The 24,746-nt window shown below is 39.2% G+C and overlaps 1 gene segment (V, D, J or C); it reads right to left on the bottom strand.

Annotated features, from left to right (window-relative positions):
• Positions 1–5,442: 5,442 nt before the first annotated feature.
• Positions 5,443–24,746, bottom strand: part of LOC143677354 (Ig delta chain C region membrane-bound form-like) — a 40,604-nt gene continuing 21,300 nt past the window's right edge. The window contains 2 exon segments of the C gene segment in view: positions 5,443–15,481; positions 16,178–16,335. Coding sequence covers positions 15,416–15,481; positions 16,178–16,335 — 224 coding nt within the window.

A 24,746-nucleotide genomic window follows, 5' to 3' on the forward strand; every position in this document is an offset into this window, starting at 1 on the left:
GTTGTTCATAGTATCCTCTTATGATTTCTTTTATTTCTTCAGGGTCTGTGGTAACATATCCCTTCTCATTACTGATTTTGTTTTTTTCCATCCTCTCTCTTTTCTTTGTCAGTCTGGCTAGTGGTCCATCAATTTTATTGATTTTTCTCAAAGAACCAATTTTTAGTTTTATTGATTCTTTCTATTGTTCTTTTCTTCTCCCATTCATTTATTTCTGCTTTAATCTTTGCTATTTCTTTTCATCTATTTGCTTTGGGTTTAGTTTGCTGTTCTTTCTCAAGTTTTTCCAGGTGAGCAGTTAAGTTCTCAATTTTTGCTCTTTTTTGTTTATTAACATAAGCATTTAGGGCAATAAATTTCCCTCTCAACATAGCCTTTGCCACATCCTATATGTTCTGATATGTTGTATTCTCATTTTAACTCATCTCCAGATACCTACTGATTTCTCTAGTAATTTCTTCTTTGATCCCTTGGTTGTTTAAGATTGTGTTATTTAACCTCCATATATTTGTGAATGGTCTCATTCTTAGGTGGTTATTGAGATCCAGCTTCATTCCATTGTGTCCAGAGAATATGCTTTGAATGATTTCAATGTTTTTAAGTTTATAAAGATCTCATTTGTGCCCCAGAATAAGACCTATCCTGTAGAATGTTCCATGAGCACTGGAGAATAATGTTAATTCCTGGTGTTTGGGGTATGATGATCTATATATGTATGTTAAATCTAATTCATTTATCATGTTATTTAAATCTTTATTTCCTTGTTGATCTTCTGGTTGTTCAATTTATAGAGGAGAGTGGTGTATTGAAGTCTCTTACTATTATTGTTGAAACGTCTATTGCTGTGTTCAATTTTGCCAATGTCTGTCTCATGTACTTTAGAGCTTCTTGACTGGAGGCATAAACATTTATGATTGTTATTTCTTCTTGGTGAGTTGTCCCTTTAATTAATATATAGTGCCCTTCTTTGTCTCTTTTGATGTTTTTACATTTAAACTTTATTTTATCCCATATTAGTATAGCTACTCCTGCTTTCTTTCGGTTACAAATTGCATGGAAAATCTTTTTCCATCCTTTCACTTTCAATCTGTTTGTATCCTTGTGTCTAAGGTGAGTCTCTTGTAAGTAACGTATAGCTGGATGGTATTCCTTAATCTATTCTGGCAATCTGTATCTTTTATATATATTTAGCATGAGTAGACACCGGAATTCATCTCTGGAATGACAGGCGAGAACTCTACCACTACACCACCATTGCCCACCCCTAATCTGTGTCTTTTAATTGGTAAATTTAGTCACTTGACATTTAAAGTTTTTACTGAAAATGCATTTCTTGAAACCATCACTTTATCTTTTGGATTTTATCTTTCAGATCGATATATATTCTTTCCCCTCTTTCTCTTTTTGTCCTTAAGTTACCCTTACTGGCACTCTTCAATTTTGTACCCTCCTCCACACCTCCCTCTCCTTTTTTTACCAACTGGTAGAAGCCCCTTAAATATTTCTTATAGGGCTATTCTCTTGTGTGACAAATTCTTTCAGGATTTGTTTGTCTGTGAAAAATTTAATCTTTCCCTCAGTTTGGAAGAAGGACAATTTGGCTGGGTACAGAATTCTTGGTGGGAAGACTTTCTCTTTCGGGATCTTATATATATTATATCATTGCCTTCTCACCTCCATGATACCAGTTGAGTAGTCTGAAAGTCTTATGTGGTATCCCTTGGATTTAGCAGATTGTTTTTTCTCTTGTGGCCTTCAGAATTTTCTGCTTTTCTTCACATTTGACAGACTGATTATTATGTGTGCTGGGGAAGGCCTAGTTGGATTTATTTTATTTGAAGTTTGTTAAGCTTCTTTGACTTGTATATGTATGTCCTTTATAAGTGTTGGGAAGCTTTCCCCCATTATATCCTCAACTTTTTTCCTTCTGGGATACCAATGACACTTGTATTTTTGCACTTTGTTTTGCCCGTCATTTCCCTGAGATTCAATTCAATTTTTTCCCAACTTTTTTAGCATTTGCTATGTTAAGTGTTTGAAATAATTTATCCTGTGTCATAGTTCATTTATTTTTTTCTTCTGCTTCTTTAAATCTGCTGTTGTGTGTCTCTAGTGCATTTTTCATTTTGTCTACAGAATCTTTGATCTTATTTTTCTATTTGTTCTTTCAAATTCTTCTTTATGCTCTTCTAGTGTCTTCTTGATCTCCTTTATGTCATTAGCCATCCTACTTATTTATTTTGTAGAGTTATATGAACATCTTTGATTAGTTGTTCCAACATTTGTGTCTCCTCTGCTGTTTAAATTGTTGTTAGGCTGGGCTATATCTGTCTGCATTGTGTTATGCTTAGTGATCTGTTTTCACTGCACATAAATATCTTGATTGATTTTCTTTGGAAGTTGATTTCTTTTAGTGGTCTAAAGCCATGTGTTTTCAGAATGTATGTGTAGTAGGATGAAGGGCACGAGGTAGGTCACAGTAGTGTGGTGATGCATTGCAGTGCAGGTTTAGGCACAGTATGAGAGTGCTACACTGGTGCCTGTGAACATGGGTGCCCAGTGTCTGGGAAGGAGGTGGCTGTGTAGGTGCACAGGTCTGGAGGGCGAGACCCGGGTGTGCACTGGTGTAGGGTATGGGGTACTTTGTGCATGCACACAAAGCAATGGCAGCAGCTTTATGCCTACATGGGCTGGGACTGGATGTGACCTGGCTGCACAGGTCAGCGTTTTCCCAGAGCTGGGGTGTGTGACTGGGGGCCATGCACATGCATGGGTCTAGGAGTGCTATAAACTGATGTACCTGTGCAGAAGGCTCAGGATGGGGTGGGGTGAAACTGTGCAACTGTATGGGTTGGGGATGCGTGTAGCCTGGGTATGGAGGTAAGCTATACAGCCTTCATGTACTTGTGACAGCCTGTAGGGAGCAGGGAGGTGGAGGTAGTGCTCAGGAGGGGCACAGGAGAGGTGGGTTGGGCTGCACTTGGGGTGGGGGTGGGGGACAGGTATGTGTGCAAGGTTCTGGCAGAGCTGAGGCAATTGGAGCATGGGGAGTGGGGGCAGGTGCCAGCATTCAGGTGTGTGGGATGTGGGATGAGTTGTGGGTTGTGGGCTGCACTGCTGAAGGTGCCATGTTCAAGGAACATGGCTTGCCTTAGCTCCTAGCCCCCATCTCCCCATCTGGACACTCCTGAGGGCTCTGGGCTTCTGAATTAGGCTGTTTGCACCAGCCAGACATTTCTCCTGTTCTCTGTTTCCCAGTTCCTGAGCTTTTGCAACCAGGGCCACCTTTTTGTGCACTTGTCTTCCTGAAAGTTTATTCACAAACAACCCAGTGAGCAAGCCAGGGTGGCTCAGCAAGCAGAGTTCACGCCTGCCATGCTGGAGACCTGGGTTCGATTCCAGGTGTCTGCCTGTGCAAAAAAAGAAAAGAAAAAACAACCCAGTGATTAGAGCTATGGGCCCTGGAACCAACTGCCTATGTTCAAATCCTGGCTCTGGCATCCATCAGCTGTGTGACTTTGGGAAAGCTACCTAAACTCTGTGTGTTTCAATCTACAGTGAGAAACTTCAAACAAAAGTATATGACTGACATTTCAGGGACAAAAAAAAAGTGGGGGGTGGGGGGTGGTATCCTCAGAGTATCTTTTAACTCCTTCAACATAGTAGCATAGTTATTTAAAATCTGTATCTGATAATTCCAAAAATTGGAGTCCAGAGCCCTTGTGGATCCTGATTTTTGTTAGTTCTTCTCCATGTTATTTCTTTTTACATCTTGTTTTTTTTTAATTATATATTACATATATTATATATATATGCAACTATGTATGTTATATAATGACCCTGCATTCAGAAGTATTGTGATGAGAATTTGAGCCTAAAGTAATATTATAACTTTCTGCGGAGGATTTTCTTTTGCTTCTGAAAAGTTCCTGATGGCATTCACACTGTGGAGTCATCTTACCCCAATGGCAGATAGTGAGCTTTTCTAGAGAACCAGATTACCTGAATCTGGGCTGGAGTCCTGGTGAGCGATGATACTTTTTCATCTTTGCTGCTAGGGTGAAGGTCTGTGGATTTCTAATTCAATGTACAAGGGCATTACCAGAACCTTTCTCATGGTGTGTCCTGGCCTCCAAGTCTTTTCTCCATACTTCCATAAGCTTATGAAAATTGTTGTTCAGTCTCTCAACTGCTTATTCCAGAATTAGTAAATGCTTTTAGCAGAAAGGTGGCAGCAAATCCCAGGCTTAAGCCTGTGAATTTTTGTCTTGGGCCTTGTAATTGTTACTTCTCCACAGTAAGCAAGCAAATTTGTTAAATATTTCTTCCAGATTGTCTGGTATTCTTCTGTAAGAGGGTTGGTCCAAATTACCTATATGCCATTAGAAAAAGCACAAATCTACTTCCTTTAAAAATTTTTATATTCTATTTGCTTCTGTGGTCTATATAGCAATACAACAGATTTTTTTTCATAAATTGATCTTGTAGCCAGTAACCAGTTATTTTTTAAAATAATTTTTGTATATACTTCTAGAATTTTTCTGATATAATTATTATGCTTTGTTTGATTTATTTACTTTTTGTTTTTACAGCACATAGATGAGACCTACAATGAAATGTTGCTTTTAGCAATGTCCCACTAAGACATGTGGTAGATACACTCCATCAAGTCAAAGAAATTTCCTTCTATTCTTAGTTTGAAAAATGTTTTATGCCATAAAAAAAGCAAAGAATTCTTTCAATATTTTCTGTACCTTAAGATCATATGATTTTTTTATCATTTAATCTGTTAATGCTTTAAATGACATTTACTGTTTTCCTGATATTAAAGTTCCTTGCACTTTGGGGATAAACCAAACTTGGGCATGGTAAATTATCTAATTTTTAATAAGCAGATGAATTAATTTTTTAATGTTTTCTTTAGATGTTTAGTATCTATTTAATGAGTGATATCATCTTGTAATTTTCCCTTTCCATCCTATCCTTGTCTAATTTGGCTATTAAGGTTATACTAGCTTTATAAAATGACTCGGGGGCACTCCCTGTTTTTCACCTTCTGAAAGAATTTACATAAAATTGGAACGATATTTATCTTCAAAATTTGACAGAACCTGACCCTGGTATTTTCATTAATAATGGTTTGAAAGTATTTCTTTAATTTATTCAACAGCTATAGTACTTTAAAGGCTTTTCTTTTGTTAAGTTACTTTTGGGTCAAAAAAATTCATTTATATATGGATAATAAGGATGTTAATGACACAATTATTGAATAATTATGCTTTGGTTTGATTAGAAACCCATGATTCATCAAATTACTTTATGGAAGTAGTATAAAACTACATTTAATATTTTTCTCTGTTCTTTGGTAGGATTGAAGCTTGAAAAGATTCAGAATACCATAACAATAACATGTTGAACAGTGATAAGAATAAGATGATTTATTTAGATAAAGTTTCTCACAACAGAAGATATTACATCCCATTTCTGTCACAGCCCCAGGCAGTAAGTCCTAAAGGAATGAAATCATCACACAGAATCATGGTGGTAGACTTCCATTTCAGCACAGTGTAAGGCAGAAGGTTAATTTAAGTAACATTGCAATGAGGTATGGGGCTTTTTTTATTATATATATTGTGTGATCCACGTGGAGGGTCAGAGCCAGACTTTCGCCATCCAACCATTTTCACAATCAGCATGACAAGAAAGATAGCATCAACTATCCAGACTGGAATAAATATGAGGAAACATTTCTAAAGTGTCTTCTCAAATGGTTGCGATATCAATATGTTGAAGAAGAGTAACATGAAAAGCCAGGTGATAAGTATTCTCTGTACCAAGGACATTGTCATTTAAATAGTTTAAAGAGGCTGTTGCAGAGTTCAGAAAAGTGAAATATACCCTGGTAATTTTGTGGCAGGTGAGCAGAGAGGAGTGCAAAGTTCAGGAGGTTTGCCAGTTTAGATCCTTGTCCATTTACACATTTTCCCCCCAATACTTTCCAGAAAATGTCACATGACAGTGAAAAAGAAACTCGTTCTGCTTCTCTGAACATCCATGATCATCTTCAGTCACGTTTGATAAGATACTTTCCTAGGACTTTTTTCATTTTCTGTGAATTTCAGGGGTATAAATATATTTATTATAGTCTCTTATTGTCTTTACATCAATAAATAATTGTGAGTGTGTGTGTGTGTGGATGCGTGCATACAGGCATACTTGAGCTTTTACAGGTTCATTTCCAGATTACCATAACAAAGTGAACATTACAATAAAGTAAGTCACACCGACTTTTTGGTTTCTTAGTACCTATAAAAGTAATATTTATACTCTACCTCTCGTAAATGTGAAATAATATTATATATAAAAATTTACAGGGGGTGTGAGGGTAGTTAAGTAGTAGAATTCTTACCTACTATGTGAAAGACCTGGGCTTGATTCCCGGCCCATGCACTTCTGAAAACAAACAAACAAAAGCAACCAACAAAGAGAAACAACAACAAAAAGTTAAAAAAATGGTGTTGAATAACAGGATACTCACATGGAAAAAGAATGAAATGTGACTCCACCATACAGCATACTTTGATTAAAAGTACTTTATTGCTATAAAACATTAACCATCATGTGAGCCTTCAGAGCATTGTAGTATTTTTGCTAGTGGAGGGTTTTGCCTTGATGTTGATGGTTGTTGACTCATGAGGGTGGTGATTGGGATGGCTGTGACAATTTCTTCTAATAAGACAGCAGTGTGGCTTCTCACATCAATTGACTCTTTCATGAAAGATTTCTCTGCAGTATACAATGCCACGTGATAGCATTTTACCTACAGTAGAACTTCTTTCAAAACTGGAATCAATCCTCATAAACTCTGCTACTGTTTTATCAATTAATTTGATGTAATATTTGAAATCTTTTGTTATTTCATTGAAGTTCACAGCATCTTCACCAGGAGTAGATTCTATCTCAAGAAACAACTTCCTTTGCCCCTCCATGTGAAAAGCCTCCTCATCCATTCAAGTTTCATCATAAGACTGCGGTAAATCAGTCACATCTTCAGGATCCACTTCTAATTCTACTTCTCTTGCTATTTCCACCACATCTGCAGTTACTTCTTCAATTGAAGTCTTGAACCCCTCAAAGTCATCTATGAGAGTTGGAGTCAATTTCTTATAAACTCCTGTTACTGATGGTAGTTTGACCCCTTCCCATGAATCATGAAGTTTTTTTTCTTTTTTAACGTGAGCAGGCACTGAGAATTGAACCAAGGTCTCTGGCATGGCAGGCGAGAGTGCTGCATGCTGAGCCAATGTTGCCCATCCATGAATGCTCTTAATGAGATCTAGAATGGTGAATCTTTGCCAGAAGGTTTTCAATTTACTATACCTAGATCAAAGGAATCACTATCTATAGCAGCTAAAGATTTTAAAAAGACTCTTCCTTTTACTTGATTATTTAGGGACTGTTGTAGAGGGCTATTAGGGTTATTAAATGGCCTAATTTAAATACTGTTGTGTGTCAGGGGGAAGCCCAAAGAGAGGGAAAGACAGGAGAATGGCTGGTCAGTGGAGCAGTCATAACACACACAACATTCATTAAATTTGCTGACTTATATGGGTGTGGCCTGTAGTGTCTTGGCCTGTAGTGTCTAGAAACAGTTACAATAGTGACATCAAAAATAGCTGATCCGAATTACCATGACAGATATAATAATGATGAAACTTTTTTTAAATATTGTGGGAATTACTGAAAATGTGAAACAGAGACACCACAAGCTGTTCAAAAAGTGGCACTGACAAACTTTCTTGATGCAGGGTTACCACACATCTTCAATTTGTAAAAAATCAATGTCTGCAAAGTATAATAAAGTAAAATACAATAAAATAAGGTATATCTGTAAAATTACATATATGTGTGGGTGGGTTGCTTTCTTTTCCTCAAATTTACTGTCAGATTTGTACTCTCAAAGAAACAACTTTGGTCTTACCTCACCTCTCTGTGTCTTTTCATTTATTTCATTGCTTTTTTTTACTTATATGGTTAATATCACCTTCATTCTTTCTTTGTGTTTATTTTCATCTCTATCTAACTTTTTAATCTGGACTTGTCATTATTTTTCAGTGTTTTCTGCTTTTTAAACCATTAAGACCATGACTTTCTCTTCTAATTTGTCTCGTGAAAAGTCTATAAGAGTTTAATGTATCTTCCACTTTGCGAGGTCTAGCACTCAATATTCTTCCTCATTTGACAAGGCCTATCAGAAATACTGGCACAGCTTGGACATTTTCTTTTCTTGTCTCTGAAACCTCTAAGTGTTGGCATCTCCTGCCTTGCACTAGGACTTCTTTTTTTCTTTTCACACTCACTTCTTGGCAATCTCAATCAGTATCATAGCAATTAACATCTTCTATACGTTGATAGTTCCCAGATTTGAATATCCATCTCTGACTTTTACTTGAAAACTATGTTCGTACATCCAACTGTTTCACCAGTATCACTTCTTGATACCTCATGGGCGTCTCAGACATACTATGTCAACAGTACACTTCTTCATTTCTCTATTTGCTCCCTACCCTGTGCTCCTCATCTCACTAAATGGAGCCTCTCTTCATGCTGTTACTCAGGCTTATCACATGGAGGTCATCAATGGTGCTATTCTGTCATTGCAGACATCCACCCATCAGTAAACCCATCATTTCTAACTTTAATGGGCACCTGAAAACTGAATACTTCTCTCCATTGTTCCATGCCAGGGTATCAGTCTTCTCACTCATATGAAATTTTGCCATCGACCTAGAAGGCTGAACTGCCTCCACTCTTGCTCCAGCACAGTTCACGTTCTTGTGGCATCCAGGGCCTAGCCCCACTTTCTGGCCCCTGGCTTATCTTTCTAACTCCTCATTTCCATCCTGTCACTCATTCCTATGGCCTCCAGCTCCAGTTTTCTTGCCACTCATGTTAGTTTCCTATTGTTGCCATAATGATGTACAATAAACTGAATGGCTTAAAACAACAATCAGAAGACTGAAATCTGTAGGGGGGTATTCTTTCTTGCCTCTTCCAATTTCTAGTGGCCTGTCAGCAGACCCTGTGCTTTAGTCTTGCTTTTGTCATCACATGGCGTTTTCCCCTTTGTCAGTTTCACTGTATCCAATTCTCCCTTTCTTGTAAGAATACAAGTAACATTGGATTAAGAAGACAACTTTCCCCAGAGTGACATCATTTAACTGTAATAACCCTATTTCCAAATAAGATCACATTCTGTAGTACTGAGTAGAATTCAACATATATTTTGGGGGGATTGCAGTTCAACTCACCCTATCTTCAACTTGCAAAGTATATTTCTACCCCAGGACCTTTTCATTTTCTGCTCCTTAAACCTGAAATGTGCCTGTCCTCACCTTGGGATAGTTTCCCTTACTCCATTCAGATCTTGGATGTCAAATGTCACCTCCTCAAGAAAATAATCTTTAACACCCTCTAAAATAGCATCTGGAACTGATGTCTGTGACTTCATTAGGCTTGGTTGTCCTTTATGGAATATTTGTCTTTAATTTTATTCGTAACTGTCAGAAATGAGTCCAGGTGTGTGAGTGTCTCTACCTGAATACCTGCATGCTGTACAGTAGGTGTTTCATAAATGTTTACCCCATGAATGAATGGCCAATTGTTTGAGGTAATTTTTCTTTGATTACGTATGACTTTTAATGATTTTTTTTTTTTTTGCATGGGCAGGCACCGGAAATCGAACCCAGGTCCTTGGGCATGGCAAGTAAGAACTCTTACCTGCTAAGCCACCATGGCCCACCCACTTTTAATGATTTTAAAGTATTTTATTGACTATATGTGTTTTCAACTCACTGGAAATGATTTTCCCACAACTTTCCTTTCCATTGAAACCTTCCTAAAGGTCAAATTTTTCCAGTGTTCATTGAGACAAGCTCTTTTTGATCTTTGATGCTTTGTCCACCCTCCTGTAGTATTTTACTTTGCTTATGGTATCTCTATCCATATAGATATTTACCTTTTTTTCTGTAGGCAAATCTGCCTATCTTTTAATTGTCCTAGTCTTAATGTCCTTCCAAGAAAGCACTTATTCCCCACAGAGAATCTAGATTCTAAACATTTCCCATGATTTATTCTAGAGTCATTATTTTTGTTTATAGCAGTACTGCTCTATAATTTAACTTCTTTTCTCTTTCATTTTCCCCAATTTTCATTTTAGGTCCTGTTCCTACCAATATGCCTTCCAGATTAAATCTGAAGAATTCAGACCCAGTGCAGGCCATGGGAGAAGGATTTGGCATGTAATCTGGGGAGTCTTTCATGTTGGAGAAGGCATAATCTGATACCAGCCCAGATCTGAGTCATACAAGGCATACTAAGACCCTTCTTCCAAATTATGGATAAAAGGAGGGATGATTGATCCTATGCATGCGGTGGGGTGGTGAATTACAACAGGCCAGATGAAACTTGTCAGACCCTTGATTAAGAGTGGGAGGGTGTGTATCCTGTTTGTTACCGCAGCTGGAAACAGATGTTTCTGCCCTGAGGGGCTGTCTGAAACAATAACATCCTGGCAGGCAATGCTGTGGTGACATGGTCTGTTTCAAAGTGTGCAAGCAAATGGCCCTAGGCCCCACATGTCACAGCGGTTGAACTAGGGCCTGTGGTTCCAGTGCCCAGAAATGCAGTAAACATGGGGTCACAGGAAAAGAAATGGACCCATCTGGCCTGTCACATGCCTCCAGCAAACACATTTCTGTACTAAGGCAAAAGTTGACTGGCATTTATTTAAGCTAAAAAAGGGAAGTAAGATTGGAAAGCAGATCCTTGGTTTTTTTGTTGAAGAAATAAATGAAAATGTGTAAAATAACACCAAAAGGCTAAGAGGTGCTAGGTTTGTAGATGTTTTAAGCAAATGGTCTGACTGTACTTGCTGGGGTTTGGGCACTTCACAAGGTCTGCATTCTAAGTTTGTTTATGATAATGTATACCATGGTGTGTGTTTTGTGGCATTTTGTAAATAAATTTTCTCAACAGAGAAAAAGCAGATATATCAAGCACTTTGAATCAAAGCAGCCATTCATCATCCTCAGGGGAAACCACTGTTTATAGGCTTGGGTGCCGGCATCCCCCATTTGCCTACCAGGAGCCGGTGAACGGGCTTCAAGAATACATATTAATGTCTGAATAAGCCTGTCCGAATCTGCTTCTTAACAGCTGTGATCACACTACAAGGGCGTCTCTGGTTGGTGCTGGACTGGAGAACATGGCTTAGGTCAGAAGGCCCAAGTAGTGAGCTCTTTTCTTTGACCAGGTAGCTCTGAGACCACTCACCAAACCAGTCTGAATATTCATTCATGCATTCATTCATTCAAGGATTCATTCAGCTGTTCTTAAGGCTAGGGGTGCACTGTCTCTGCTTTCATGGGGCTTTGAGTCTAAAGTGGAAACAAGCAGGCCTGAGAAGAATTGATAAATAATTTCAAATGAATTAAGTGAGAGAGGAGCTGAGGCAGAAACGATGGGTGGGTGGTAGGAGGCTTTGACCAGAGATGATGAAGAAGCTGGATCTTGGGGAGAGGTGGCCCACAGAGGAGGGAAAGTAAGAGTATTGGAGACTTTGAGTCATGAGGCTGGGAAGCAATGAGTGAGAGCCTGAGCCAAGGTGGTGTGGAGAGATCCAGACTCTAGGCTATGCCCTGTGAGGTATAAATGAGTTTTTGTTTCATTGTAGATATGATGGGAACTGTGTCAGTCATGGTTATTCAGAGAAACAGAACAAATAAGATGTGAGTGAATATCTGTATCTATCTATTTCTATTTCTGTCTTTATCAACTGTCAACATCTACATCTATTTTATCTATCTATCTATACATACCTATGGAACTTTAGTTTAAGGAGTAGTTCACACAATTGTGGGAATTTACAAGTCTGAATTCTGTAGAGCAGATGAGTCCAAAATTCACAGAAAATGTCAGCAAGCTGAAAATTAACAGTGGAGTAGATGAGAGAGTCTTGAGGCAGAGTTTCTTCTCTCTCTGGAAACCTCAATTGTTTGCTTAAGTCCTTCAAATTATCGGATGAGGCTCTTCCACACTATCAAGGATAATCTCCCTTACTTAAAGTCAACTGACTGAAGTTAATCACATCTATAAAATACTTTCATAGCAAAATATAGACCAGTGTTTTACCAAAAAATTGGTCAGCATAACCTCACCAAGTAGACACATAATATCACAGGAACCCAACAAAGAATTTCAGTGAGAAGTGCCTGACAAATGTATGTTTTAAAGATCCCACATAAGCTGTGGATTAGAGGTGGGAAAATATGGAGTCTGTTGGGTCAGAAGGACGCTTCATGTGGAGGCAGTATCTTGGATTGTACTATTGATGGTCATGATGGAATGGCATGGGTGGAGGAAAGAATAGGGTCAAGGAGGCAGTAGTGAAGACTGTAGGATCAAACATGACTCAGCAGATGATGGTCCATTAATGAGATGGCAGAACCCAGGGAGAAATAGATTTCAGAAGGGATATTTGTTAGGGAATATTAAGTTTGATAAATATGCGACATGCCAAGGTGAATGTGTCCAGAAGCCAAATTGATCGTATGATCTTGTAATGCAGAGTGGTCTGTGCTGGACCTATCACTGTCATTCATGCATTTGACAAATGCTGGTTGAGCAACTACTGTGGACTGTGGTCTTCTTTAGGTGCTAGAGTCCTCAGGAACAACCCCCAAATCCATTTATTATTGGATACAGACAGTAATAAACAAATACAATAGATAAGAGAATCCTAAAGCATACTGGAAGACAGTGAGGAAGAAACTCCAGGCAGGGTGGGGGACAAAAGGGCTAGGAGTGGGGCAGCAATTGTACAAAAGTTATTAGGGATAGACATCCAGCAGAGTTGAAAGAGGTGAGGAAGAGGGTCACACGAATATCTTAGTGAGAGGTCACCTGCAAGGAGTCAGCCAAGGCCAGACCCTATGCCAAGTGTGTGCTTGTGTGCTTGAGGGAAGGCAAGAGGCTGCTGCAGAGTGGGCTTGAGGGCATGCGGAAGGAAGGAGGTCAGAGAGTGGCCAAGGGCTGGATTGTAGAGGATGGAGGGGCCCCTGCAGAGATCTGGCTTCTAACAAATTGTGGAAACCTTCATGCTAGACAGGACCACCCTCAATAATTTGCTGAAGATAGGCTGCAAGGACAAAGAAGGAGCAGGGGGGCCAGTAGTATTGAGGCATAATGACAACTCAAACTGAGGCAGTAAAGTTGAAAGTGTGAAGAAATGGAAGTTCTCTGCATATATTTGAAGGCAGAGCTGATCGAATTTTCTGAGAGACTGATACAGAATCTAGGACAACTCATACTTTTGAACTGAGCCTTTGAAAAAATTGGGGGATGCCATAAGCTGAGACGGGAAGCTAGGAGAAGCTGGTTTTTGGAAAGACAGTCAGTGTATGAGTTTCTTTTGGCTGTAATAACAAATTGTCACAAACTTTTTTGAGTAAGAAAACACATGCTTATTCTCTTAAAGCTCTTCAGGCCGGAAGTCTAAGTGCAGTTTCACTGGGCCAAGGTCAAGGTGTCAGCAGGGCTGTCTTTCTTGTGGAGGCTTTTGGAGAAATTCAGTTTCCTTGCATTTCTGCACATTCTAGAGCAACATTTCTTAGATTCCTTAGCTTCTGGCCCTTTCCTTCATCTTCAAAACCCAGAGGCATAGCATCTTCTCTGCCTCTGCCTCTCTTGCTTCCATCATCACATGGCCTTCTTCTGTGTCTGTCAAATCCCCCTCTGCCTCCTTCTTATGAGGACATTTGTGATGACATTTAGGGCCCACATGGATAATTCAGTATCATTGCTCATCTCAAGATTCTTTATTTATTCACATCTGCAAAGTCCCTTTTGGCACCCAAGGTCATGTGTTTTCAGAGGATTAGGCTGCAGGCATCCTTAGGGGCCAATTATTCAGACATTCAGTTTTGGGTGCATTGAGTATGAGCAGCCTAATTGACCTCCAACACCACCACATTGAATAAAAGTCCACATTTATGGGCAGAGATGAATGAAATGGTGCACAGATGCTTCTGGAAGCTGTGAGGTTCAGTGAGCTGAGCAAGGCAGTGAGTCCAGTCAGAGAAGAGCCTGGGAGGGACAGCCAGTAAGAAGAAGGAAACCAACATGTGTGGCATCCTGAGAGTCAAATAAGGGAGGAAAGGCAATACAGTGCTGAGGTCAAATGCTGCAGGTTGGTCAAAGGAGGCAAACTCCTGACTCAGTGACTGCCTTTTATCACTAGTCCTGCCTATAACCTCTATACGTGGAGGTAGTTGGGGGAACATGTCTGCCATGAACATCATGACAGGTGTTTTCCTACCTCTTCCTCCCATTATTGTTTTCTCACTTGGTGGAGGGAGAAGAGACTGTGTCCAAGTGGTCAGGGGTCAAATGCAAGTGCTCATCTGCTTCCATGAATTCTGGATAGTAACCATGAAGGCTGATAATCACAAAGTGCTGACTGATGCTAGGGTCTTTTCTGAATCTCTTTCATGGACTAGTTCACTTAAGTCTCACCCACTTTATGAAAGAGGTGCATTTAGCACTCCCATTAAGGTGGAAGGAACAGAGACTCAGGAAAGATCAGTGTCTTTCCTCAGGGGACCCAGCTAATAAGAGGTAGACCCATATATACAGAAGTTTCTCTGTGCATGGATTTCTCCCTCTACTCACCATTTAATACCACTCATGATGGGAGCACTTGTGTGTGTGCATGCATGTGTGAGTTCATGTCTTGTGTGCAAATGTTCACATGCAAGTGGGTTCCAAAGGTATATAAATGTGCATTGCATGTGTCTGTATGATCTGTGTATGCACGTGTGCATGTGTATGTAAGGGTGCATATGTGTGTTTAATGTGGAAAGAAAGGTGCCCTAGATTTCTGTGAAGAAAGTTCAATTTTTAATTTGCCTTGATATGATAGCCCCATGACAAAACTCAAACATTCTGTTTGCTCTCATGTTCTCTGACATGTGGCAACCCAGACTGCTGGAACAAAGAAACAGTAGATGGCTGAAATGAACCAAAGCATGTTTAGAGTATGTCAGTGGGACAGGGGTAGGCTGAAGTTAGGACACAGCTGACTCTGGGACAGGAAGGTACCTGGCTTGATGGAAGCACAAGGAAGCACAGGATCATGGCCAAGACAGGAAGAGCTACTGGTTTTACTTGCCAAGTAAGCACTGTCCTATCTGTCCTTCTCCCTCAAGCCTGGAGGAGGGTCTGGAGAGGCTGGACTCTATGGAAGACAGAGGTGAGGTGGGCATTAAGAGATAGGGCTGGAGCATTTCTCTGCACAGAGTCAAGGCTGGGTCCTCTCTGCTTTCTGGAATGAAGAATGAGGTACAGAAGCTGAGCTTCACTTCTCTGCAGGTGCAGGGTATCTCCTCATCATGACCATCTCCCTGTGGAAAGGTTGCTTTACCTACAACAAGAACCCAAGGGTTATAAAGGGGCTGACAGCAAAGGGATGAAGATGGGGATCTGTGAGGAGCAGGGTAGGGAGGGTGGGAGTCCCACTGGATGAGCTTTGCCAACTGAAACTCATTTTTTTCCTAAGAGGGGACATTTGGGGTAGGATGGGGCCCAGGGCATGTTTTTAATTCCCGCTCCTGCCCAAGCAGACTCAAATACAGGGGTGGTCCCAGGATTTACATCCTAACCCCTACAGAGGGAGGTGATCCTTCCAAAGAAAACAGGCAAGGGCACTGTGAATCTCAGAACCTCTACCTGCCCATCTCCTCCTCTAGGGCAAATGTGAAGTGTCTGTCATCCTGGAAGGCCATCAGTAGAAGTACCAGGCAGTGTGGAAGTCTGAGGAGGAGGAGAGGGCTACAGCTCTACAGCCATAGGCTGAGAGGCCCTGGAAGTCCCCTTAGAAATGGATCAGTGTTCTGTGCCCTTGGATGGTTCCACGCAGTTTCTAGGCCCCACAGACCTGTATTGTCCATTCCAGAATTCTGGGACTAACTCCAGTATGTCTCCCTGGAAAAGCCTCTAACAAATATTTCATCCTACCTCCACTCCTGCATGGAGGGGAGCCTGAGCCTTAAAGGAGGCCTGGCTGCCCAGTGAGGTAGTGGCAAAGACTAATGTGATTAGCACCTCCCTTCCCACATACCTTAATGAAGGTAACAAAGCCACTGTAGAGCAGGGTGAGGAAGAAGAGGGCCACAAATGTGGACAGTGTGGTCCACAGGCTGCTAAATTCATCAAGGTCCATGTAATTGTCGTGATTCTCCTCCTCACTCTGAGGGACCAAAGATGTTGTGGTCTGGCCTGGGGAATAATTGGATGCTGGATGAAAAGGATTCCAGACCTGCTGACCAGGGCCACCTCCCTGCCTGGCCCCAACATTTAAGGGAGTTGAGCTCAAGGAAAACTCTACCTAAAGGTTAGCTTTTCTTTCCATCAAGCATTTATGTTTTCATTGATCCATGTGTTCACTCAGAAAGCATCTATTAAGTCCCTTCTCCCTACCTGGACTGTGCTAGGCACTGGATATTCAACAGAGCTAGATGTATGATGTAGTATTAAGTGAGACAGAGAGACCTTAACCAAATACTCTTGCAAATAATCAATATGGCTCCCCCAACAAGGGCATAAGGGAGGTTGGGTAGGGCTTAACTATGTGCACAGGGCACCTGGCTCAGAGAGGTTGCCCAGTGCGAGCCTTTCTTAAGAAGCAACTCTCATGATACAAAAGAAGGGGTTATTAGCCAGGCAAAGACAGGAGGGATCTGCATTCTAAGAAGGAGGAACAACATGCACAAATGCCTTGTATTTGTGTCATGAGGGAGCATACGACACCAGGAAGGGCTGAAAACAGCCTAGTATTGCTGGAACAAGGAGCACACAGTATGTGGCATGAGAGGAAGCAGATTTGAGAAATACCCAGAACATGCTGGTGATTTCATCCTAAGACCAATAGGGAACCATTAATGGTTGCAAGCAAGGGCAGGTCATGACCAAATTTGTGTAACAAAAAAGTTCTTATGGGGAGAATTCAGGGGAAGATGGCAGAGTAGGGAGCTCCAGGACTCAATTCTTACACATACATGCACACACACACATCTATTTAACAGGCAGATGCTATCTGAAACAACTATTTTGAAACTCTAGAAGCCAGAAGGTCACTGTACAGCATTCAGGGAGAAGGAGGAGGAAGAGGCTGATAAACTATGATAAAGAATAGCAAGTTGCTCTCCCTGCACAGCAACTACCAGTGCCTATTCTTCATTTTCACAGCAGGGCACCTTGAAGTTCAGTCCCAGGTCAACTAGCTGGTGACTGAAAAGGACATAACTTCCTATTCCCCCAAAGCTGGGGTGGGCAATGCTGACTAAGCACTGATCAAGTCTTTTGATAATCAAATTTGCATTGGTAAAGGCCTGACGATGAGGACACTTATTGACCCTGTCTTGGACAATGGCAGCAGTAGTCATTGTTTCTGTCCTCCCTACGAAAGGGTAGAGTTGGAAGTTGACAAAGGCTTTAAAAATATGATATCATTATGCTTACAGGGCTGATGGAAAGTACAGAGAAAGAACTAAAGAATATCAGGAAAACAATGAATGAACAGTATGAGAATTGAATAAAACTAGTGGAGTTGAAGACCACAATAATTGTAATGAAAGAGGCCCATGAGAGTTTCAAGAGCAGATTGGACCTGGTATTAGAAATAAATATGTTTAAAGACAAGACATTTGAAATGAGATAGGCTTAGGAACGAAAAAAAAGAAATATTAAAACCTAAGACAGCTATGGGATACCATCAAGCATAGCAATATACTCATTAGAGAAATCCCAGAAAGAGAACAAAGAGAGGGGCAGAAGGAATAGTAAAAGAAATAGTAACAGATAAACAGTAAAAGAAATAGTAACAGATAATTTTCCGAACTTAACAAAACACATGAACATACATGTCTAAGAAGCTCAGAGAATACCAAACAGGATAAACCTGAAGAAAAATGTACCCTGTCACATACTGATTACCTGAGTTAATGAAAAGGACAAGGACATAGTTCTGAAAGCTTTAAGAGAAAAGCAATGCGTTAGGTATGTAGGAGTCCCAATTAGATTTAGTTCTCATTTCTCCACAGAAGTTGTGGAGACAAGGAGGCAGTAGATTGAAATACTTAAAGTGCTGAAAGAGAGCAACTGTTTGCCAAGAATTATACACCAAGCGAGACTCTCTTTCAAAAAATGAGGGAAAGATTAAGATATTCTTTGATAGACAGAGGCTGAAGGATTTTTATTGCCACCAGACATGCCCTACATGTAATGATAAAGGAATTGTTTAGAATGAAAGGAAAGGCACTAGATAGTTGTTCAAAGCAGCTTAAAGAAATAAAGATCTTCAGTAAAAGAAACCCTTTGGGTAATGATAAATGCCAATATTAGTGTATCATATTTTTGGTATGAAATTCCCCCTTCAATTTCCTACAGGATTTAAAATGCAAATACATCAAGGTAATGCCAAATCTATATATTTAGATGTACAATGTACACTGATGTAAGTGGTAAAAAGTACAAAAAGTCTTGATGGGACAAAAAAGTATGAGAAAAGAATATGTGCATGCTTTCCAAGTTAAGTTTGTATCAAACCAAATATGAGGATTATATATTCAGGATGTTTTAAGTCCATCATAAACACAAGGAAAACAGATGAAAGAGCATATCCATATGGAAATGAGAAGGCATTCAATATTATACAACATGCGAAAATGAAGTAGATATAATAGTAGGCTTTAATACAAGTGAGGGACAAAATGTTATGAGATATACAAAGCTTAAATGGCAAAATGGCAGCAAAAGTCCTGTGTTATCAGTAGTGACTTTAAATGTAAATGGATTAAACTCTGCAGTCAAATGGTAGAGATTGGCAGAATGGATAAAAAAACAAAGTAAAACATGACTCAACTATACGTGAATCTGCAAGAGACTTATCATAAATTCAATGATACAAGTTAGTTTGGGGTGAAAGATGGAAAAAATATATAATCCTCATATTTGGTTTGATACAAACTTAACTTCAATAGCATGCACATATTCTATTCTCATACTTTTTTGTCCCATCAAGACTTTTTGTACTTGTTACCACTTACATCATTGTATATTGTACATCTAAATATATAGATTTGGCATTACCTTTATGTATTTGCATTTTAAATCCTGTAGGAAATTGAAGGGGGAGTTTCATACCAAAAATATGATACACTAATATTGGCATTTATCATTACCCAAAGGGTTTCTTTTACTGAAGATCTTTATTTGTTTATTTATGCCAGATGTAACCAAAAGTGAGCTGAGATGGTTATACTAATAAATATAAAATAGACTTTGAGTAAAAAACAGTTATGAGGGACAAAGGTGTTCATTATATACTGATAAAGGGGGAAATTCAACAAGATTTAACAACTATAAATATATACGCACTTAACAGTGGAGCCCCAAAATGTATGAAGCAAACACTGATGGGTTTGAAGGGAGAAATTTACAATTCCATATTAATAATAGGAGATTTAACACACCACTCTCAATAATTGATAGAATATCAAGTCAGAAGATCATACCAAAGCTAGGGAATGATATCACAAGAAAAGAAAACTGCCTAGAGCAATATCTCTTAAGAATATGGATGCACAAGTCCTCAACAAAATATCAACAAATCAAATCCAACAGCATAATGAAAGAATTATACACCATGATCTAGTAGGATATATCATGGTATGCAAGGTTGCTTCAACATAAGAAAATCATGTAACTAATGTAATAGACCACATTTACATATTAAAAGAAAAAACACTGATAATCCCAATTGATGCAGAGAAGACATCTGACAAATTATAGTACACTTTCTTGATAAAAACACTTTGAATTCTAGGAATACAAGAAAACTTCCTTAACACGCTAAAGGTATATATGAAAAGCCCACAGCTATCATCCTATTTAATGTTGAAAGACTGAAAGCATTCCTCTTCAGATCAAGAACATGGCAATTTGGCAAGAAAAAGAAATAAAAGGCATCCAAGTTGGAAAGGAAGAAGTAAAGTTTTTCTGTTTGCAAATGATATGATCCTATATATAGAAAATCCTGACAAATATACATCAAAGCTCCGAGAGTTAATAAATGAATTCAGAAAAGTGATGGGTTACAAGATTAGCATGAAAAAGCAGTAGTTTTTCTACACACAAGCAATGAGCAATTGGAAAAAGAAATCAAGAAAAAAATCCATTCACAATACTAGCTAAAAAATAAAATATTGAGGAATAAATCTAACCAAGAATGTAAAGGACTTGTACACAGATAACTACAAACATTGTTAAAAGAAATGAAAGAATGTCAGAAATAAATGGAAAGACATTCTATGTTCACAAATTGGAAGACTAAATATTAAGATGTCAGTAGTACACAGAGCAATTTATAGATTTAATACAACACCAATCAAAGTGACAACATTCCTTGCAGAAATGGAAAAGCCAAACATCAAATTTATATTGAAGGGTAAGTGGCCCATAATAGCTAAAGCTATTTTGAAAAAGGAAAATGAAGTTGGAAGACACACACTTCTCGATTTTAAAACTTATTAAATAGCCACAATAATCAAAACAGCATGGTACTGGTATAAGGTCATATAGACCAATGGAGTAGAATTGAAAGCCCAGAAGTTAACCCTCACATTTATGCCAAAATTTTCTTGGCAAGGTAGAAATGACCACACATTGGGAAAGAATAGTTTCATCAACAAATAGTGCAAGGAAAACTGGTACCACTCTTGCCAAAAAAACAAAAAACAAAAAGACAACTGTAGGAAATCATCTTCAGTACCTCGTGTTATTCAGTGCTTTCTTAGACTTTATACACAAAGCATAAGCAACAAATCAAAATTAAGAACTTTTGTGCATGCAGGGATTTCATCACAAAAGTGAAGACAACATATTCACTGGTGAACATATTTGGGGACTGCATATCCATTAAGGGTTTAATATCCAGAATATATAAAGAAATTCTAAAGCTCAGCAATAAAAAATCACAGAACCCAATTTAAAAATGGGCAAAAGACTTGAATAAACATCTCTCCAAAAAAAAAAAAATAAAATGTATTAATGGCCACAAAGCACATGGAAAGATGCTCAACATCATTAGACATGAGGGAAACGTTAATCAAAATCATGAGATACCATTTCTAACCCATTAGGATGAACTGCTATTAATAAAAATGAAAAGTAACAAGTGTTGGAGAAGATGCAGAAAAATAGGAACATTCATTCATTGCTGGTGGCAATGTAAAATGGTAAAGCTACTGTATAAGACAGTTTGGCTATTTCTTAGAAAGATAAGTGTAGAACATATGACCTTGAAATCCCAGTAGAAAACCCAGAAAACTAAAAGGAGGGACACAGGTATTTGCACAACAATGCTCATAGTAGCATTATTCACAATTGCGCAAAGTTGGAAGCCACCAAAGTGTCCAATGACCACTGAATGGATAAATAAAATGTGGCATATATATACCCAATGGAATATTATTCAGTTGTAAAAAGGAGTGGAGCCCTGATACATGTACAAGATGAATGAACCCCGAAATCATCATGTTGAGTAAAATAAGCCAAGCACAAAAGAATACATATCATATGATCTCCCTGTTTTGAGATGATTAGAATAAGCAAAGCTATAGAGTCCAAATCTAGAATATAGGTTACCAGGGCATGGGTGGGTATAGGGAATGGGAAGTTGAGGCTTAAAATATACAGGCTGTTCATTTCAAATGATGGAAGTGCTTTGGTAATGGATGGTGGTGATGGTAGCAAACATTGTGAACACAATTAACAGCACTGAAATATGTATCTGAATATGATTAAAAGAGGAAATATCAGATTGTACATATGGTAACAGAATAAAATTTAAGAAAAATCAATGCAACTACAGTACAAAACAGGGAACCATAATTTAAACCATGGACTTTAACTGATAGCACAATTATAAAAATGTGCAATCATCAATTGTAATAAATGTTCCACACTAATGCAAGTTGTTGCTGTTGAGGTGGTATATGGGAATCCTATGTTTTATGCATTATTGTTCTGTAAACCCACAATTTCTCTAATAAATAAAGAAAAAGTGATTTTCTTAGAAAAATGGATCACAGTAATAAAATATAAACATGCCAGAAAAAAAAAGCCTTTATGGCTTGAGATTTGAGATTGAAGTGAGAAGGAAGATGGTAGAGAAATTTCATTCAAGCCCAGTTAAGCATACTTATGGGAAAGCTTACTCAAACCACGTTGGGAAAGCCAGTTGCAAGTAGGAAATATCACTGATATGAACCATTTTAGGTTACAGAATTTCTCATAATGGTGCTCCATATGCTTTTATCCAACAAGCATTTATTGAGGATGTAATGTATGCTTGACCAGCACTCGTCAGAGTGAAATGGGGTCTGTGAATGGAGCTGGTCCATGAACCATTTGTCACAGGTGCACAAGGAAGTTAGAATTCATGTGTGAGCATTAGAAATTTTGATTTGTTGGATCTAATAATAAAAAATTGGTATATCTATGGATTTGTTCCTTTAATTTTTCCAGTAATTATTTTTGCTACATTTTACAAAAGCACTTTTTCATGATAAATTGGAAATTAAAACAAACAAACAAAATGTAGAAATCTTGGTCCTGTATCACAGATAATTTGAGAAGTCCTGCTCTAAACACTTGGAATATAGTGGTGAGTGAAATTCTGTTTACAATCCAGGAGTTAGTCAGACAAAAAGCATGATGATGACTCAGCATGGATGGTGCACCATTCAGGTAAAAGACAGGTGTTCTTGATCCCTCAGATGGGGCATATGGCCCAGGCTTGGAGGTCAGGGAAGCCTTTCCTCAGACATAGGGAAATGTGTGGAGATATGAATGCTAAGCAGGATTTGTTGGATGAGAACAGAGAAAAGTTTCTTTAGGCAGGAGGAGCAGTGTTTAGGGGAATTTCAGGTGCAAGAAGTCATGCCCCATTTGCACCTGTCACTACAATGTGGTGGGAATGGTCTGTGGGCAGTTCATCAGGCAGAGCCTGAAAAACTCTTCCACAGGGTCTGAAGATTTTCCTAACGATAATGGGGAGCCATAACAAGATTTTAAGCTGGTGCGAAATGATCAGAATTGTACTTTATTTCCAATATCTGGATCATTTGTGGATCTAATTCTATTTACTATTTTTTATCTTGGCTATGAATAACATTTATCCACTCCTTTGCATGTCTCAATTGTTTATTGCATGCTGGACATAGTGTATATACAGATAGTAGAACTTGAAGAAGAATATTTATGCGTAATTTGTGCAGAGAGGGCACACCCTTTCCTCTGATCCTTTATTCTAATCAAGAGTTGAGATGGGTTGGAGCTCATGGGAGCATAGTCAACTTCAGTTTGCCCATGGCTTTAAATGTTTTGATGGTGGGGTTGGACCCCTCCTTCCAGTTGGACTTTGGGGTCTAAGCATCATGCAAGACTGGAGATCTCTGCTTTTCCGCTCTGCTACCAGCTGTTGCTTGCTTAGCAAATGTTCTCTGTGAGAGAATTGGTTAGCAGGAGAATTAGTTGAGCATTTGGGGTCCTTCCAAAATCCCATCCCTGATAATAGGCCCTTCAGAACTGAACATGGTGACTGATTTATTCGAGTCCCTTTCCTCTAATGAATGACCCATCCTTCTGTCCACCTGTGCCAGGATTGATGATTAAAGTGGTCACCAGTCTCTTTTCCTACCTAGGAATTTGGTTCTGTTAGACTTCTTTGAATCTTCAGTTCCTTAACAACTTAAAACAAAAGTATGATTTAAACATTTATATAGTGTTTTCTTTTTTTTCATAGGGATGGCAGTCTTTTGCTACCTTCTATATTCTAATTAGAAGCAGAACCCAGATGTGTATTATTAAAAGACCATCTTGGCTGCTGCGTAAGGGATGGAGTTGAGGGGGCAAAAGTTGTAGTGGGGAGACAAGTGGGGGGCCTAGATGATAATCCAGGTGAAAGAGGAGGGTAAGAGGAAGGAAGAAGGAAGATTCATAGTGTCCAGGAGTTGGAAAGTCAACTGTGAGATTGATGAAAGTGATCTTTGTCACTCATATTCTGTCTGTGGGACCTGGGGAGATTCTGCTTTCATGAGACAGGGAGCATGAGAGGAGGAGCAGGTGGTAAGGTGGTGATGAAGGGAACTGAGAGGGAGGGGACAAGAACAGGACAAAGGCTGGAGGAAAATGGGGGGGGCCTAGCATGGGACAATCTCTGTGATGGTGTTTTTATAGTAATAATGGTGACTACGTGTGTTATATCAGTTAGTGAGGGTGAATCACATGCCAGGCCTGTGCTGTGTATGTTGTTTGTGTCACATTGCTTGGGAAGAAGGGACTGGCGGTGGATTGGCCTCAAATGGAGGCCCCAAGGGAGGCAGGACATGTATGGCAAATGAGGAGGGAACTGGGGATCTTTTGGGGAAAGGAAAGCCACAAGCTCAGGGGAGAGAGGCTCACCTGACAGGGGATTGGGGAGAGCAGGAGAGCTTATGATTAAGTCAGTAATTAAGGCATGGTTCATTCTAGAGGGACTGAGGCTGCCTAAAGCAGGGAAGAAGTTCTAACCAACTTCCAGATGGCCAGGGAAGAAGAGTCGTCTGTGACCTTCCTGAACATGTCCT

Source organism: Tamandua tetradactyla, chromosome 3, assembly GCF_023851605.1.
Source record: "Tamandua tetradactyla isolate mTamTet1 chromosome 3, mTamTet1.pri, whole genome shotgun sequence".
NCBI classification, from domain to species: Eukaryota; Metazoa; Chordata; class Mammalia; order Pilosa; family Myrmecophagidae; genus Tamandua; species Tamandua tetradactyla.